Here is a 19025-nt window from a genome sequence, read left to right as displayed (position 1 = left end):
ACTTCCCTCATAAAGTAAAGCGGCAGACGCTTGAAGTGTACGAGCAACAAACCAGCTGTAGATTAATCGCAGTTACTGCCACATGAACTATCTCCTTTTGGGGAGGTAAATGGTGTGTTCGACATAGTTTGAACTGGATTAATAACTCTATATTTAGCCGCTCACAAGGTCGATCTAGCTTACTTTTCTCTTCATCGCGGATTTTAAAGTGGACGTTTTGAGTCTAGTGAATGCGGTGAGTGTCTCTGCCTTCCTTCCACCTCCAGCTAACACACATCCACTTAGCCTGACGTGTTGTCTGTCATTTTTTTTTTTTTCACTCTAACATTAGCTCGCACTTCAAATATACATTTCAGCTGGGTTTTATGTTGATTTATTGTTTTTTTAAATAGTTTATCAATCATTTGTTTTTCTTTTAAGAATAAAAGATCAGTTTCGAATACCAGCAACTTGATCAACTGTCAAAAATGTCATTGAAAAGTTGAAAGGTTCAACTCTTAACTGCGTGTCAAACAGAAACGACTTCACACGGGTTTAGGAAGACCCATATGACTAAAATCTACTCTGACAGATTACATAGATGGAAACAAGATACAAAATAAGTTATCTAAGTGGTTAGTTTCCTGGTTTGAGTTATTCTTCTAGCTCGTTTGGCCATGATGATCATGCCTGACAGAAGTCAGTTAGCCAACGTGCTAACTTGCATGGCTACACGTCCAGCCAGCTGAAAGCTTAAAAAAGTGGATATTATTTCTTCCTGTGAACAGTTGTGTTATGGGTTCATGTTAAGACCGTATAGGGTGACAAACTACCCAGTAATAAAGTGACTGATGAGTAATATCGAGTTCCTGAGAAATGTTGATCGATAAGTGCTGGGTGGAGATTAGCTTAGCTCATCGGGATATTAGCTGTTTTTCAAGTTGAATAAAATTGCCTAGTTGCTCATCGAAGTGAGTCGTTTAGTTAGTACTTTAACCTATTTTATGTCATGATTTCACACGTGTTGAACTATCTCTACGATCTCTATCTGTACTAGTCAGTGTTGAGCAATTTTAGAAGGTGTTTCATAACATACTTGGGTTATTACTTGTACAGTAATAATAAAACAAACAAACAGTCATAAGGAATGAAGTCTGTAAATATTGTTAATGTAGTGCAATTAAACCAAAAAGCAATGTTGTTTTCAGTATGTCAGAGTACTCTTGACAGAGACCTTTCTCTTAACAAGTTTTTGTTCTTATACAATTATATTATTATTATTATTAGTAGCAATAACCGTACAAGCCATTTTCATTGTATGTAGTGTTTCTGAAGTGTATAAAATTTATGACTAATTTTGGCTGCTTTGAAAAGGCCGGTTTTGTCCTTTTGTCATTACTGTTTTGAGTTTATTCTTTACTCGCCGGTATAATGTTGTACGCTATTTGTTTTTCACCTTTTAAAGGTGAATCATTTCTGTTGTCCTTCGACGTCCAACGCACATCCCAGCTGAAACCATGCCATTCCCTTTTGGGAAGTCTCAGAAGAGCCCTGCAGAGATTGTGAAGAGTCTGAAGGAGCATGTAGCATACTTGGAGAAACTGGAGTCATCTGAAAGCAAGAAATGTGAAAAGGTTGGTCCTTTTTTATGTCAACATCTCGATGCAAATTGTGGACTGTGACGGAGTCAGAAAAACTCACTGTTTTTCCTGTAGGTTGCAGAGGAAGTATCAAAAAATCTTGCTTCTTTGAAAGAGGTGCTGTCTGGCACTGGAGACAAGGAGCCTCAGACTGAGGCAGTGGCTCAACTGGCTCAAGAGCTCTACAACACCAACCTCCTCATTTCCCTCATAGCAAACCTACAGAGGATTGATTTCGAGGTGCATATCATTGCTTTTGAAATGTTTGAAATGCAACTATTTCCGTCTTGCTGTAAGATATATTGCTCTGTGCACTAACCACACATTTGATGTTTGCTCTCTTTGATTTATAACACGTTGTTCACCAAAGGGAAAGAAGGATGTGGTGCATCTGTTTAGCAACATAGTGCGTCGCCAGATTGGCGCTCGCACCCCGACTGTGGAGTACATCTCTTCCCACTCACAGATCCTCTTTATGCTGCTGAAAGGGTGAGTTTCCAGACCCCAGGGCATAGCCATAGATCAACACTTTCAGAAGCCATTGATTAGCCTGGCTTTTCCAATTGATGTTACGGGAGACTGTGGTTGTATGGTTATTTTAGGACCCTAATTTTCCCATTTCCTGTCCACGTAGCTGAGCTGCCAATGGCATGTCACTTTTACAGCACATAACACATCTAGTTATTGACACTTTGGTGTGATATTATGAATTAATGATGACTTATGTGGTTTTATATATACGTATATACAAACAATTGTGGTTCTCACATTAGAGAAATAACAGGATTTATTTATTTATTTATTTATCTCTTGAACGCAGCTATGAAACCCCAGAAGTGGCCCTTAACTGTGGCATGATGTTGAGAGAATGTCTGCGTCATGAGCCTCTGGCCCGAATCGTTCTGTTCTCTGAGGAGCTCTACTGCTTCTTTCGCTATGTGGAGCTATCTACTTTTGACATTGCCTCTGATGCTTTCGCCTCTTTTAAGGTATGAAATTTACACAAAGTATAGTCCATTTAGTAAGTTTTGACTTGTAAACTTTGCGTTAGGAACATGAAAAAAGGCCACAATACACTAATAAATTTATAGCAAAATGCTTTATATTTAATCATCTGAGATCTTTATGAGGTAATGCCATAAGACTATTTAAAGGTGCAATAGGTGATTGTCTTCAGAATTTTTTTTGTTATACTGGTTGAAAGTCTCTTCACATCCCGATAGCGATCGTTAAGTGGTATAAATGTATTTATATATTCTGTGGAAGGCGTACGACCAAGAAATGTTCGTCCAATCAAAACGCTCGTTCCGAGTGTTTTGATTGACTTTCCTACCTGCCTGTCAACATGTGTATTTGCATACCTCTGCGCACTCTGTTCGCGCAGACAGGATACGTCATCAGCGCGATCACGTACGCTGTGCAGACAGAGAGAGAATGGCAGGCAAACATCAACAACCTGATCTTGCTTCCTGGTATTGTAGTACTTTTACTAACTGTGCTGTAACGTTTTCTCACTGATGAATGACACATGATGTATTGTAGTAATGTTGTCTCTGGTCGTCTGGTCTGTGTGTGCGTTCATGCATTCAGGGGGTGTGGCTTTGGACGGCGATTTGCAGGGAGGGTGGGATGTTCGCTTTTAGTGCTATCAGGCTAAAGTTAGCATTTTCCGACATCTCCTACTGCACCTTTAAAGTTATTTATAAATTTATATGAAACGGTAAAAAAATACACTGGTAGTTGTGTACAACAGACTATTATGAAGAGAAAAAAAGGGAACAATCCCACACTCTGTCATACTTGGCAAAAAAAACTTTATTTATTACAATGTTTTGGTCATGTGGCAGAAGCCACAATTGTTTTGTTTAAGTTGTGTTAGTTGATGACCCATTTCCAATTTTACCCATCCATTTGAACATCTATGGGGTCAACATTTTCAAACCTCAAAAAGCACATAAAGAGATAACAAAAGTAATCCATATTAAGTAATCCAAGTCTTCTGAGGAGACACAATTCAAACATTGATCAACATGCATACATAGAGCACATCAAATATGATAAAGGGAAGCTGAAAGGTGTGTGCTTGATGCACGAGAACAAATGAGGCAGAATTTGCGTAAGAGAATGACAGAATTAAAATTTTTGGTTGACTATTGCTTTAAATCAAGCAATCGAAATTCGAAAACCTTTCAAAAGAGAAAATTACAAAAGTGCATTTACCTTAAGACTTTGTTTTTAGGATCTGCTGACAAGACATAAGATCATGTGTGCAGATTTCTTGGAGACAAATTACGACAGAGTGAGTTCATTTGCAAGTGTTTTTGTATATAAGTGCTTCTGGCTGCTCTACTTTATGGACAAATGTATAATGACTGATCATTTCAAAACTGTTTTTAGGTGTTCACAGAGTATGAAAAGCTGCTGCATTCTGAAAATTATGTCACCAAGCGGCAGTCTCTGAAGGTGAGCATAAACCGCCGTTTTCACAGGGTTGTTTTCAATAATTCAAGCTTGTAATGGTATTCAAACCCTTGAGGTGGAGATTAAGGTGCTAGGATCTATACATGAAAGAAAGTAAGATGGCGAAAGAAAAGAGTTCTCAGAAAATAGGATAGCCACATACTTTGTCTTCACATAGGAATGTTTTATGACGAACCTTGCTTGGTTTAATAAAAGCTGCAATATGTTGGGTGGTTTGGCTTCATTCTTACCACATAGTTTTGTTATTGTTCTTAAGTGAGTTATAAGTGACTATCAAATGATATCCAGCTCTTAGGAGAACTATTACTGGACAGACACAACTTCACAGTCATGACCAAATACATCAGTCGAGCTGAGAACCTAAAGCTGATGATGAACATGTTGAGAGACAACAGCCGCAACATCCAGTTTGAAGCCTTCCATGTCTTTAAGGTATGTGTTTATATGCACAGCATTTCATGTAACACAATATATTTGGATTTGGCACTTCGCTTGTCTGCCTTTCCCTTGGTCTACTCCAATTACTTTCCACACTTTGCAGCTGACTGGTGTTCTGTCCCAGTTCTGGCCTCACTTATTGAATGTAAACAGGTCAGGGTCAGTCACTAGTGTGTGAGCTGTAGTTCAGACCGCATGAAGGTGGATTCAGTGACTTGGACCGCACTTTTAACTGGTTTCTTGTGTCCTCTCAGGTGTTTGTGGCTAACCCCAATAAGACACAGCCTGTGCTCGACATCCTCCTCAAGAATCAGTCCAAGCTGGTGGAATTCCTGAGCCACTTTCAAACGGACCGCTCTGAAGACGAGCAGTTCTGCGATGAGAAGAACTATCTCATTAAGCAGATCCGGGACCTCAAACGGCCTGCACCTGCAGAGGAGTCCTAATTGGGAAAACATGGAGTGTAGAACCGGGGAGCTCGGCTAGAGATGTGGTTTGATTATGTGGGTGAGAATTGGATGGGAGGAAAAAAATAAGTCAAAGACAGAAAGAAAGGAATCACTCGGAATAAATGTCTTTACATCCAACTTCTGAAACAGGTAGAGAAATGCTGTCAGGATGTGCAAACACATGTCTGTCCCTTTACTTGGGGGCGAGCAGGTTTTTGCTGCAGGAGGAGCAAGTGGAACCCAAGCACTCCATTTAAACCCACAGTATATACAGTACATTTTTAGCACTGCCCTTAAAAAGGAAGTACAGTTGACTTACTTTTAGATGGTAAATCTTAGATTAGAAAATGTATTGAAATTGATCAGAATGAAAAGTATATTGAAAGCCTGCTCAGGCCTTTTTAAAATTTTTAAAAGTTAGAACATGTATATTGGTACAGGTATGGCTTTGCATATTTGCACTAAATCTGGTAGCTTTGCTCCAGGTAGGCCATTAGTGCCACTTCATAAACCAAATATTAACGATAGGTCATAAATACAGGACATTATGGGGCCTTCTTTCAGTACACAAACACAAATTCATCTGATCATTCTCACATTTTAAACTAGTCAAGGGACGTTAAAGAATTTTCTAGCCTGAAAATGTCATATAGTCAAGTGAAATCTTACGGAGAGAGAGAAAAAAAAAAAATAGCCTGTAGAGTTTAGCGGTCATGTTGGATGCTGCACTCAATTTCCATTTTAACTGGGTGCCTTATTTAAGTAGCTTGGTCATTCTGGGTCTTCTGTTACATTTATATTTTATCTATAACATTTGATTTGTAGTATTATTCTGCTTTTGCTTGGGTTAACACCTTAGGAGGACTAGTTTTATTTAAATGAATATGAAATGATAACAATACTCATTTAAAGTTTTCTCAGTTTAGATGAACCATGAAATGAATTCAGGGTTCATAAATTTCAGTACATGGTACACAATTACAGTGCAAGACATGATAACCTCCACACACACTGTAACACTGAAAGGATGTGAAATGCTAGAGCTGGGGCATGTCATGACATTCCTCAGCTGCGCTTTGATAGACAGCTTAGACAAGCCAATTAAGCCTTTAAAAGATGGATGCAGTAGGAAAGAGCATTTAACACAGTTCTTGTGTCCTGCACTGTCAAACTTGAATGAGCCAAAGCTGTGGTAACATGTTATAGACCTAGAGTTTGGTTCTCCTATGGATTATTTCTTTCAGTACCTCTTGGAAGTTTTAGATGAAATGCAGAACGGGATTCTACTGAAAGGTTCCACCATTAGTCTTTATATCTTAAGTTGAATATATTTTATGTACTCTGTTTGCACAAGTTCCTTTCTTATATACCTCATAGGTTTTAAATTCCTAAGTGCTGTTTTCCCCCCTGCTTTGTTTCAATAGATATTGTGGAAACACTTTACAGTATGGTTTAATTCATTCACGTTAGTAAGTGCTTTTAATAGAATTTATTAATTTTGGTTCATTTATTTATATATATATATATATATATATATATATATATATATATATATATATATATATATATATATATATATACATTTTAAGTTGCATACATGAACATTAGTTGTTTTGAATTAATAATGACCAATAGCATATTTATTATTAACTGTTCATGATACCTAATGCATTAACTAATGTTAACAAATCAAACCTTAGTGTTAAGTGTTTCTGGTATTATTTTGGATGTGGGGTGGTAGTTTGAATTATGCAAGCTCAAATAAGACCTTACTTCATGCCAAAGTTGTGGTCTTGTAATGGTGAATAGGACCTACAAGGGAAACAATTTAATTTTTTTCAGTTCTCTAACGAGTACATAGAATGCCAGGAGTGTGAGAGAGAGCACTCGCCGTGCTTGTGAAAATGAGCCACAGTTTCACTCTAAAAGGTTTTTAATGAATTCATCCAAATGTCAATGTGTGCTTGTGCTTTGACATCGTTTCAGTCGTTCGCTCATCACCAGAAAGAAGCAAATGTTTTTGTAAAAGTATGACTTGTGCATGTGGAACTTCATTGTAAGTGTTTAGGATTTGAAAAACCTTCTGAGCTGCCTTTATTTGCTTTTATAAACCGCATCATGTGTGAATTCACAAAGCCTTTGTGTTGAACGGTGGCCTAGACTGATTCATTCGCCTTTTTCCCAAAAGATCTACAGCTATCGATAACCAAATATTTCCACCATTTCATTAAATGTCACTTGATACCACATGTACATGAATGGGTGTTTGGCCAAATGTGATTGTTCCGCTAACAGGGTTTTTGTCCTTAAGCTCATTGAAGCTTTGAGGCTTTAGATTCTCCACGCAGTGATAGTGATCTCTGACAAAGAGATTCATAATATGTTAGATCTTTGGTAAGTTATTATGGTGGATTACATACACCTTTGTACACCTTTATTATTTGCAGTTTGACTGATAATGTTTGCTATGCTTTTCACTGTTTTCACTCATTTTCCTATGAGATTTCTGTTCTATTTTTCACTGTGGGAGAGGATTATATATGTACATAAAGTTTTATTTTAAACAAAAGAGTAAGTGTGTAAGCATATTGAAAATAAAATAAACAGTGGCACTTCTTATGTGCGGTAACATCAATTTTGTCTTTATTTAAAAATGTGATCTTGATTTATATGGCTGCATTTTAAGTCACGCTTTTGTTATTGGCTGCTAAAATGTCTGCGTAAGAGCTCGAGGGCTGTGCGGCTCCTTGAGTGACTCTCTCTCTCGGTGCACAGGTCAGCTCGGGTCTGCTCCATCTCTCTCTGAAGCCTCAGGAGTACAGCCTCATTTTCTATCCGAGCCACTTTTTCTATTCTGTCTCCTTCAGATTTCCATTGCGCTTGCGCTCTTTCCAGTTCCCATGCGAGGTTGGAGCGCTCCTGCGTGATCTGCTGCATGTCCTCCTTTGCTTTCCTCAGACTCATCTTCCACCTGTCTGCGTCTTCTTCTGTTTCCCTGACCTGTATAGTCAGCTTATGTAACTGAGCGTTCATTTTTTGGCTCTCTGACTTCAGATCATTTATCACGAGGGCTTGATGCGCAGCCCTTTTTTTGGAAAGGCTTAACTGTTCCTCCAGCTTCTCCACCAGGCCTTGTAGCTTCATCCTTTCCTCATGTTCTGCTTTAAGCTGCTCCTCTGAACAACTGAGCTGTTGCTTTAGTCGCCATCTGTCCCTCTTCACTTCTTCAAAACCAGCCCGCAATTTGGTGATGTCCCTCTCATTCCAAATGCACCTCTGTCCCGCAGTCTTGCTCTGGTCAGTAGGATTTTCAGAGGTCTCTCCTTCATCGACAGGCCTAATAATTCTCTTATCTAGGGCCTCCTTCTTGCGCAGTCGCTCAGTTTGCTGAACATCTTTCAAAGCTCTCAGGTATATCTCCCTTCTGTGGCTCCTCTGGGGTTCATCTATGTCTGTGGAGAGGGTTGATGGTGGTTTCATTGAGCTGCTGCACTGTTTGTTTGTGTTGGTCTGGTCTTCCAGCAGGTTTTGGAAAGTGAAACGAGGAGGGAAGAGTTTCTCCACCCAGTGATGGTCATCCCTGAAGTGTGCAGTGTTTTGATCCGTGATTTCCATGTTCCTCATAACTAAACTGGTTGAGCTTTATTCAAATGTGTGGAACAGCGTACTATTTAAGGGCACTTAATTTTCAAACCCCGTTTCTTTCACCAGTTACAAGAAAACGCAGGTCGTTTAAAACCGTTAGAGCTTTTTTTTGAATGTCCGGCATTGATGAAACAAGCAAAATTGTAGGAAACGTTGTAAGGCGATTCTATACACACTTTATATTAGCGGTTCATACTTACAACATCAGCGTCGTTGACTGTACAGTGAGCGCAACTTCCTGTTTTCATGTAGGAGAGCGCAACGAACACTTTGCGCCCCCTGCTGGTTGAAACGCTTGTTACGTCTATGTAAGTGCATTTTCCATTTGTGAACCTGGACCACAAAACCAGTAATAAGGGTCAGTTTTTTTGTTTTATTTTTATTGTTTTTTTAATAAAAATAAATAAGCTTTCCATTGATGTATGGTTTGTTAGGACAGGACAACACTGGGCCGAGATACAACTGTTTGGAAAAATCTGGAATCTGAGGGTGCAAAACTATCTAAATATTGAGAAAATCACCTTTAAAGTTGTTCAAATGAAGTTCTTAATGCATATTACTTTTTTTTTTTTTTTTTTTTTATATTAACAGTAGGAAATTTACAAAATATCTTCATGGAACATGATCTTTATGTAATATCCTAATGATTTTTGGCATAAAAGAAAAATCAGTAATTTTCACCCATACAATGTATTGTTGGCTATTGCTACAAATATACCCGTGCTACTTATGACTGGTTTTGTGGTCCAGGGTCACATTTGCATTGCCTTCAGCTTGCCTTGGAATTTATTCGAAATGTGTAAAATTCTTTGTATATAAAATACAGAGAAACTTGAGGGCTTATATTTGCTAAAGTTTAAAGCTGACAACAATCAATGAGAATTTAAATATGAAAAATTATTAAATGTAATAGGTGACCCTGGACCACAAAACCAGTCATAAGGGTCCATTTTTGCTAAATTTTCCCATTGATGTATGGTTTGTTAGGATAGGACAACATTTGATACAACTATTTGGAAAAACTGGAATCTGAGTGTGCAAGAAATCAAAATATTGAGAAAATCGCCTTTAAAGTTGTCCAAATTAAATTCTTAGCAGTGCATATTACTAATCAAAAATTAAGTTTTGATATATTTAAAGTAGAAAATTTACAAAATATCTTCTTGGAACATGATCTTTACTGTAATATCCTAATGATTTTTGGCATAAAAGACAAATCAGTAATTTTGACCCATACAATGTATTGTTGGCTATTGCTACAAATATACCCCAGCGACTTAAGACTGGTTTTGTGGTCCAGGGTCACATATAACACCTGCTCAAAACGCATTAAGCTCAGAGTGATTTGGAAGATGTCTAAAAGGTTTTGAATATTATCCTGGAATTGTAGCTGTTTTATATCAAGAGGAAAGCTGCAAGCGGGATTAATTTTAAGACATAAAATACATTTCAGCGATCAATTTTAATTTACAGCACTATAGACCTATACATTTTTTTTCTTAAAAATACACGTAAATTATAGTATAAAATTGTATCTGTTTAATTACATGTACTGTCATTTAGTTTAAAAAAACTCAACCAAAAAAAAAAAATTAAAATCTATTGTTTAGTTTACCAACAAGTAACATTATTTTCAAGTCAATGTTTCTAGTTTAATCAGTTAGTCAGCATAAGTAAACGCATACACCCTACATCCCTTTTTTCACGCTGATCATTTTCTTTGTGCCTTGGAGAGAGAAAAGTAGGTTAAAGTTCAAAAGGATGCTCAGAGATTTCCTCCTATTTAAAGAAGAGAGTGGTAACTTGCAGATCTTTATTCAAAACTGTGTTAGAAACGTGAACATGTTAAAGTTTCTAAACGGTGTTTAGTAAAAAAAAACAAAGGTTTGATAATTGGATTGCATCCACTTTTTAATAAGCATACTCGAAAATAAACACAAGATGAACCCGTGGACAAAACGACACAGGAATGCTGAGGGAAATTCTCTTTGAAGCCTAATACAATGGTGCACATGCATCCCACTTTGGAATAGTGGGGGCTGAGTGAACCCGGGGTCAGAGGTCACCGAAGCCTTCTGTCTCTCACTGACCATAGGATTTATTCCCATGAAGCCAGAGTGTCTTACATTCAAACTATTTTTAGCAAACTTTTGGATGACATGTAATGTCTTGAGGTTTGCATTTCCAGGATTCCCACCGGTTTTGATAAACAGTACTCCAGTTATTTCAAGAGCTAAGACAGATAATCAGAGGGATTTTGTGCGGACTTTCCATCACCCCCCACCCCCAACAAGAAAAAAGGGATGCTCTACAATTACATGCATGACATAACATTTTGTTGTGTGTCTTGAGTGGCGACATGGGTTGAACATGAAACATCTGCGCAGTAAGATATTGAAACCTCAAGGATAAAACGCCTTCAACTCATTCTTCACTTCTGCAATGATCAGGTATGCAGACTATTAAATTTAATGCGCAAATGTGACCCTGAACCACAAAACCAGGCATAAGTATATATGCAGCAATAGCCAACAATACACTGTATGGGTCAAAATTATCGATTTTTCTTTTATCCCAAAAATCATTATGAGATCATCAATGTTGGGCAGTAACTAGTTACTAGTAATTTAGTTACTGTAATGTTATTACTTTTTGCAGTAACTAGTAGTGTAACTAATCACTAATAAGATTTCAGTAATAATATTACAGTTACTTTACATAAAACAGCTTAGTTACTTAGTTACTTTTGATGCCTCAACCCCGCTGATTTAAAATTCAACAATCAAATAATTCCTAGATTTATTTTCATAATTTTCATGACTCACACATGCATGTGATGTCCCCAGTGCAGAAGCTTGGAATATGGAAAAGCTTACATTCAGCAGAAATATTGCATTATATTGATTTTGTCAGGAAAAAAGATCTGTTGTGTAAGTTGTGGCTTTACTTTACTCTGGCATTACATCCCTCTGATCAGCATGTGGTACATTGTATTAATATAATTAAAAATATTTTTGGACTCATGTGATTTGATCAAATACATAACGAAATTTAATCGCATATGGGTAAAGGAAAAATTACTTCAAGCTACACATGACAATTACTGAGATGAATACAACACTTCTACTTGAATGTCACTATCAATCACTATTGAGTGTTTGTAATAACTTCTGACTGCGATCCAATGTGGATTTTGGTCAAATGATGAGGAAGAAATATGTTATTAGTAACATTCTAGAAGAACTTTATCTGGAAGATACACAGTTACAACTTCTGTGGGGTGTGAAGAAAAAGTAATGTAACTAGTAGTGTAACTAATTACTGTTGCCATAAAGTAATAAGTAAAGTAACAATATTACTTTTGAAAGGAGTAACTAGTAATGAGTAATATATTACATTCTTTGAGTAACTAGCCCAACACTGGAGATCATGTTGCATGAAGAGATTTTGTAAATTTCCTACTGTAAATATATCAAAATTGAATTTAGTTTAGTAATATGCATTGCAAAGTACTTCATTTGGACAACTTTAAAGGTGCTTTTCTCAATATTTAGATTTTTCTTGCACCATCATATTCCAGATTCTCAAACAATTGCATCTTAGCCAAATATTGTCCAATCCTAAAAAAAAACAAGCTTATTTATTCAGTTACTTCAACAAATTGACTGGTTTTGTGGTCCAGGGTCACACATGTCTGTGTTAAATAAATGCACTATGCATTATAACCAATTGTATTTGTTCCTATTAAATTCATTATGGGTTATTATTACATTTCATTCGGTTGTAACTACAACCTAGTTAAAATTCCTTTCCTCCCCAAAGTGTCCTATAGGCCTGTTGTTTTTGGGTTGCCACCAAGTCTATATAAATTTGCTTGCTTACACTAGTCCCAAGTAAAGCTTCGCCAAGAAGAACATTAATATAGCAAATCGTAAACACTTTCTTATTTAAATCAGTACCGTAATTGCTTTACAAATCCTCAATGCCAAAAAAAAAATACAAATTAGCAGTCAGACCAAATCCTGTGAAAGTGGTAAGTGGAAGATAGGATATAGGAGAGCGTATGTGAGTCGTGGGGGGATTGAGTGAGTTGAGTTGGGGAGGAGGAGGCTCGCGAGGCCCATCATCACATGACGAGACGTTCGCGCCTCTTTCGTAAACCTTCTCCAACCTGATGATCCTAAACAACTCGGAGGTTAGGCTCAACTTTAACTTCGGCGGAGGCCTAAAACGCGTCAACTTACTGGCGTCGTGACCAGCGTTCACGCGTGGGTCTGTGCTGTGGCGAGAAATGATTGTGGAAACGTTGAAAGTGTGACAGTGTTTGTCGGTGGGACAGGCTTTGTGTGTGTGGAGCAGCTGGGGAGCTAACAGACAATGTAGGAGATGGATCAATTAATGGACTCTTGAGCGCTTATTATATTATATTTGGAGGTGTTTGGTTGTCTTAACTAAGCACATGTAAGTGAAATTCGTTTTTAAAATAATGATACTAGCAACTTCTGAGGACTGTATTTGGGGAAATGTAATGTGTGACTATGAAAGTCATTTGTTCTGATTATTTATTTTTTTGGGGGAAGGAAATGAAACAATTACGGCTGAGTTGACACGATTTGCCGATTAATATTTAACCCGTGTTACTAAAAGTTTGTGTGCAGGCGAGTTATAATTTACCTAAATCTGGACCCTGTTTTAAATTTCTCTCTAGATTTAAAGACTGCAAAACTTGAGTGCGACGCTCAAAATGTCTCTATTCTGTGTCTCTTACGTTTATTATCTAAACAGAAGTTAGTGTTATTTACTCATACTTGTAAGTATTGGTGTATTTCACGTGGCTCCGCAATTCTTCTCTATAGCAAGGGTCAGTCTATCAAAACCCAAACTCAGGTGAGAAACTATAACTTAGTTATAACATATTATTGAAAATAGCCATTTCCGACCGTCGTTTAAAACCTCCTAAAATTTCCTCACACTTAACCCAGTTTTGTTGTTGTTTTCAGCTCTTATAGATACTAGGAGTTCGTTTCCTGTTGAAAACACCCACTCTTATGTAAACAAGCTTTTTAGCTGCTTTGCTTAAATTGTATCGTAATAAACATGTTCTATCATTGAAGGGTCGATTAAACTTCAGCCTGTCGGCTTCTCGAAAGGAAAGCTTGTGGGCCACACAAGCAGAAGATCGGGCACCGACCTCAAGGCCTAGTTAATGTTTGCGATAACTTATTAATCTTCTGAGTTTTTCTGTCAGTACTGGACGCATGAGATTCGAAATAATGCGTAATAAAGCCTAATGCGCTTCTCTGACTATGAAACGCATTAAAATGCATCTAAAAAAATAAATATTTAGACAACATGGCGTGAAGGGAATTGCATTTTAAAGGTGCTTAAGTTTTAAGTTGACTCTTTGGGCAGTAGACCTTGTATTTAGGCTGTTTAATTAGCCTATATATATATATATATATATATATATATATATATATATATATATATATATAACAGCAGTGATTAAAGAGCTTTCAACAAGTACCTATCTTGAGTTGAAGATCCTCCATTTTGAGAGACCCAATGAGACACGAGCAAAGCGCGCCAATAACGAGCCAGACTCAAAACATACTGAAAAAATTCAATTTATTAAACATGCAAACTTAATCCAAAGATATATGTAGTAACACTTTAAAAAAAATCCGTTTAGAGTTTAATTGCATGTGTAGAAAACGTAAAATCAAGTAGAAAGGACAGAAATTATTTTAACATGCTGAATGGGTGTAAACATTTTATAGTGATTTGTAAACCTTTGTATTTTAATGAATTGATTCTTTAGATGAGCCAGATGTTTTAATTAAGGAATGAAAGCATAATTATAAAATTGTTGATTGTTTGTCTTTTCCTCCCCTCCTAGGCGTGTTGAAGATTAATGAAGCATTTCCCTGAAACTAAGGACCAGAACGCCACCCAAATGTAACATTTATTTTAATATGGCCTTCCTGCTAAGGTGCATCTTGTGTAGATAGTGAAGTAGTATAGTATCTACTGCGCTAGATGCTCCTTTTGGCAGGAGGAGCTGTATGTTCAGCACATGGAAGCAAAACCCAAGTTCATTTGTTATTTGATTAGTTTACATGCTCTATTCTGACATTATTATTCTATTAATCAAACTGCACGATATCTATTGTTTTCTATGATCTGTGTGAGTTTGTCCTGGCAGTTCCAAAGTGCTCACAGTGCAGGTAGTGCCAGTGAATCTACTGCAGTGTTTGCACTTCAAGTATTGCCGGTCGCCTTCTGTCTGTCTCTCCGGAGCTGGGCTTGATGCTGCTGCTGCTGCTTATGGAAAAGCCCTGTTATGCGTGGTGAGTTTTGCAGGATTGCATCCAGCTTTATTACGACATGCTGTGCAAATCCATGCAAAACTCGCTGCACCAGGGACAATCTTCTTTCTACAATGAAGATGATTTCCAACTGTTACAAATACATGCAGTTAGTAAGCAAGAAGTTTATTTTTCTTTATTTTAAGTTTTCTTGCTTTCTTTCATTCACTGCCATAATTCTAAGATGCAAGATATCAAAATAGCAAAAACTTAAGATGCATGGATTTCTATATTGATAAAAGGCAGCACTTTAATAATGTGAGATGAAGAGTGTGTATAAAATGCAGTTGCATATGTTTATGCTTTTTATACAAATATGTCTTGCTGTTTTCGGGTGGATGACTCTGCAATTTTAATAGTAGCAAAAATCTTCCAACAAAAATTGCACGGTATCCATCTGTAATCCGCTAGATTCCATTACCTGCAGGTTGTTGTATATATATATATATATTTCATTTTGAATATGTATGCTGTGCTTATTTAAATTGTATTAATTCTCAATAAAATGTGGATATTTATTATTCTACTTCGCCCCTCTTAGAATGAAATTAATTTCAGAGATTTATTAGTGACTGAACATTGCAATAACCCTTACCAGCACCAGATGGCAGCAGATAGCTGGAAATGTGACAAATTGTGTTTGTTGTTTGCTTTGCATATTCAAATGAATTTGAAAATGTAAATTTATTAGTCATGTAACATAGACATTGCTCGGAATCCAATGACCACATTTCATATTTTTAACAATTAAATTAGCATAAGACGTGAGTGAGATATGGTAGGGGGAAAAAAAGTCGATTTGAATTTTGTGTAGTAGCCCAGACTTGATCTTGGTCTCTCTGTGCGCATGATCGCAGCAGTGCAAGGGATTCATAACGCGCCTCCTGCCTTCATAATCATAACTTTAATACCAACGAAAGAGTTCAATACCACACGGACTTCTTCTGTAACCGGTTCATTTAAATAATGCAAGAGTCGTGTAAACCGCGCAGTCCCGCCTTAAACAGGGAAATGTGACCTTGATTTGTGGGCATGAAGTTTGTGTCTGTTAATGAGGTGGAGATGAAGAGCTCCACAGGACTCTCCTCACACTCACTTCAGTGATGCCGCCGCTGACTCCAGCACATCGCTTTCTGCTCACTTCAGGCGACGCAGATCGTTCCTGCTCTCCTCATTTGCGCTTGTAATCAAATCTATCGCCACATATCTCTTTACTTCAGCGCATTTGGATCCATAATGCCTGGACGGAAGTTGAACGGTGCACTGATTTTGTGCGTCCTGATGCTGCCGTTCTCTCGGCCGAACAGTCAGGTGCTGGACTGTCGCGAAGTGCGCTCGTCTTTTCAGTTTTTGTACCCGGGGATGAAATGGACCCCAGAAACGCCAGTCTCAGGTAAACCGAGCTATTCAGATCTTAGATTAAGTATCTTTGTATGTGAATTAAAATCTATGTCCAAAAAAGGTTTCTAAACACTGTCCAAAAGTTTTACCTGCCTTGTACTAATATTTTTTAAACTTAACATAATGCTGACATAATGTGTGATACTGTGTTTGTGTGTGGTTTTTATTTGTTTATTGTCTTTTAGGTATTGAGTGGATTTATGTAGCCTATTAAAATAGCCTATGATTCTGTTGTTAGCCTGATATTTTCCACGTAAAAACGTTTTGCATAGTAGTAAAAGTAAATTTAAGAATCCTGAATTAAAAATGTACATTAATAGCCTACGATTGAGCCATATTCCATTGCAATGCTGTAAAAACCCATGATTAATCGAATACAATTCATAAACCTTCAGTATTAAACTGCAGTCATAACGAAAGGTTAACCGTATGGCTTGCCTTTTAAACTTTATTTAACTAGTAGGCTGACTAGTTTTGTTACTAGCATGCATTTTTCAATTATTAGTAATTAATTCAACTGTGATTAGCATATTCTCCCAATTAGTATTTATTCATTAGTAGTGTTTATACTTTTGTTGCTAGTTGTTATTGTAGTAACTTTTAACAAATTGCACATTTTTGATAACGAATTCTATAGGGATCTATATTCCAATGCAAACATTTCACACTGGACTGTTATCTTCCAGCTTTAATAGCTACATTCTAGACAGCTATCTGTGAGACCATGTATGCCAGTTGTTACTTGTAACAGTCTGTAATATGAATACTAGTGTCTATTCATTTCGTACAAATTGAGATAGACACTAGTAGGTGCCAGCAACAACCAATGCATACTACTTAAAAGTGACTAGTTCATATCTGAACCACAAATCCCCAGTTCAATTAAAAAAAACATTTGTTGCAAGTAGTTTACTTTTCAGTATTGGAAAAGTGATTATAGTAGCAAATGAATAGGCTAATTAGTGACTAATAGCCCACTAAACTGAAGTGAAATTGAAAAGGATGGGCTACTAGTCACTATTGGCTTACCTATTAAAAAATACTAGTAACAAAAACACGTACTAGTTATTTTTAAAGACCAAATGTTAAAATGACTTGCTGTACAATTCCTTTTTTTGTGTTTGCATTTCCTGTAGCTCATTTCATGGGATATTATTTTCACTCTCTGCGTGATGTGAAGCTCTATCAGTAGGTTGAAGATGAAATAAGTGTCCTGACTGGATTGTCATCTTCAGCTCTGAGCGGCGGCTGCAGAAGTAGCCCGAGGAGAGCTGTAAATGTATTTCTCTTAGCCATAACTAGTGTGAATTACCTGTCATGCTGGAGAAGGCGAATTGTGTTAGTCTGTTTATTGAGGTTGCTACATTTCCCGGCGGAGAGCTGAGGAGATAGATGAGTTGAGATGAATGACAGGATGGATGGCTGACTCTCCACTTGACATCTCCCCTTAGCTGCTTGAAGCTTTAATTCTGTCTCAACTGGAGGCTGGAGAGAAGTGGGGTAGAAACATGGAGAGTTTGTTTGGCCCTCACAACAAAAATTCTGCTGAAAACGATCTTGCTTTTCCCCAGTGACTGCATTTTGTTGTTAGGCTGCTTTATGTGCAAGTATCTTCATTTTTTCCCCTAGTGGTAGCAATTGCTTTAAAAAGAACTCTAGATAAACTTACATCACTATTCTAGTCATTCGTTTTTCACTAAAGTTAATTAACATTACACGTTTTGCATTTTAAAATTGAGAAAGACAAACAAGTTGTTTTCTGTTTAAAAAAAAAAAAAATTATAATTTTTTTTTACTTAATTTGAATCATTTGAAAAATTATGAGTCTTTCTAATACCATGTGATTCGACTTGTAGGTGAATGGGTGTAAAACGTGAGTGATCACTTATGGTTCAGCTGCTTTCAGAAGATACAAAGTGACCTTCCCAGTTCTATTTAATCAGAGGTGCTGTTCGTTTTTGCAGAGTTCGCATTTGCAATTTAAATGGATTGCAATTGGGTTAAGGACAAGGAACAGAGTGATATTCTCAGTCATTTGCCTTCTCAGAGGAATTTTAACACATTTTAACCTTTATCAGAGTTTAAGAAAAGTAACAGAGTGATTGCATTGCATATCTTACTGGACTGCAAGAACCTGCATTCGCTATCTGGTATACTTTAAATTAAATGTGGCACTCTCAGTTATTACGAAAACTTACCGGATTGCATGCATAAGATATGAAACTCAAATATGCTGCAGTTTTCATATGAATATCTTCGAAAGCATTTTGGGTTGGTTGTGCTCCTCTTCAGTAGCTGGTATGGGACTTCATGTACTGATGGGTACAATCCTGCAATAAAAGCCTTTTTGAAGCCCTAGTTTTTGAAACCTAAACATTGCTCTTCAGAGAAAGAACTAACTGTGAGTTTTTTTCTTTCGGAAGTGTGCCGCAGGCGGTGTAGAGTCCCGATAATCCCAGCGGCACCGGGCTCTGGACTTTATGCCTGGTGCAGTAATTAGTGGTGCGGCGAAGCCTTTGGCTTTATTCATTTTGATTCATTATATGAACCGATACCACGCGGCTCCAGCATATGTAGCCAGAAACCTTAATTGGGTGTCCTTGTATTATGTCAGACTATGAAAG

At 37.2% G+C, this 19025-nt stretch overlaps 3 protein-coding genes across 3 annotated transcripts in view; 2 read left to right on the top strand and 1 right to left on the bottom strand.

The window, feature by feature from the left end:
* On the top strand, positions 1 to 7622 carry cab39l1 (calcium binding protein 39, like 1). Its single transcript, XM_058798482.1, has 9 exons — positions 1 to 235; positions 1445 to 1613; positions 1695 to 1859; positions 1990 to 2108; positions 2440 to 2608; positions 3859 to 3918; positions 4017 to 4082; positions 4389 to 4532; positions 4793 to 7622. Exons 2-9 carry the CDS (start codon positions 1497 to 1499, stop codon positions 4982 to 4984), a joined length of 1032 nt encoding a protein of 343 aa, XP_058654465.1. The 5' UTR covers positions 1 to 235; positions 1445 to 1496; the 3' UTR covers positions 4985 to 7622.
* Positions 7616 to 8867, bottom strand: ccdc160 (coiled-coil domain containing 160). The gene has a single exon (XM_058798483.1). It carries the CDS (start codon positions 8609 to 8611, stop codon positions 7685 to 7687), a length of 927 nt encoding a protein of 308 aa, XP_058654466.1. The 5' UTR covers positions 8612 to 8867; the 3' UTR covers positions 7616 to 7684.
* Positions 8868 to 15841: 6974 nt separating this feature from the next.
* The window catches only part of gpc3 (glypican 3), a 138101-nt gene continuing 134917 nt past the window's right edge, over positions 15842 to 19025 (top strand). The window contains exon 1 of the mRNA XM_058797755.1: positions 15842 to 16393. Within this exon, the coding sequence (XP_058653738.1) occupies positions 16237 to 16393 (157 nt within the window). The 5' untranslated portion in view covers positions 15842 to 16236. The remainder of the gene's footprint in view (positions 16394 to 19025) is intronic.

Source organism: Onychostoma macrolepis, chromosome 14, assembly GCF_012432095.1.
Source record: "Onychostoma macrolepis isolate SWU-2019 chromosome 14, ASM1243209v1, whole genome shotgun sequence".
NCBI classification, from domain to species: domain Eukaryota; kingdom Metazoa; phylum Chordata; class Actinopteri; order Cypriniformes; family Cyprinidae; genus Onychostoma; species Onychostoma macrolepis.
The sequence above is the reverse complement of the archived record's forward strand: the minus strand, read 5'-3'. Positions and strand labels throughout refer to the sequence as shown.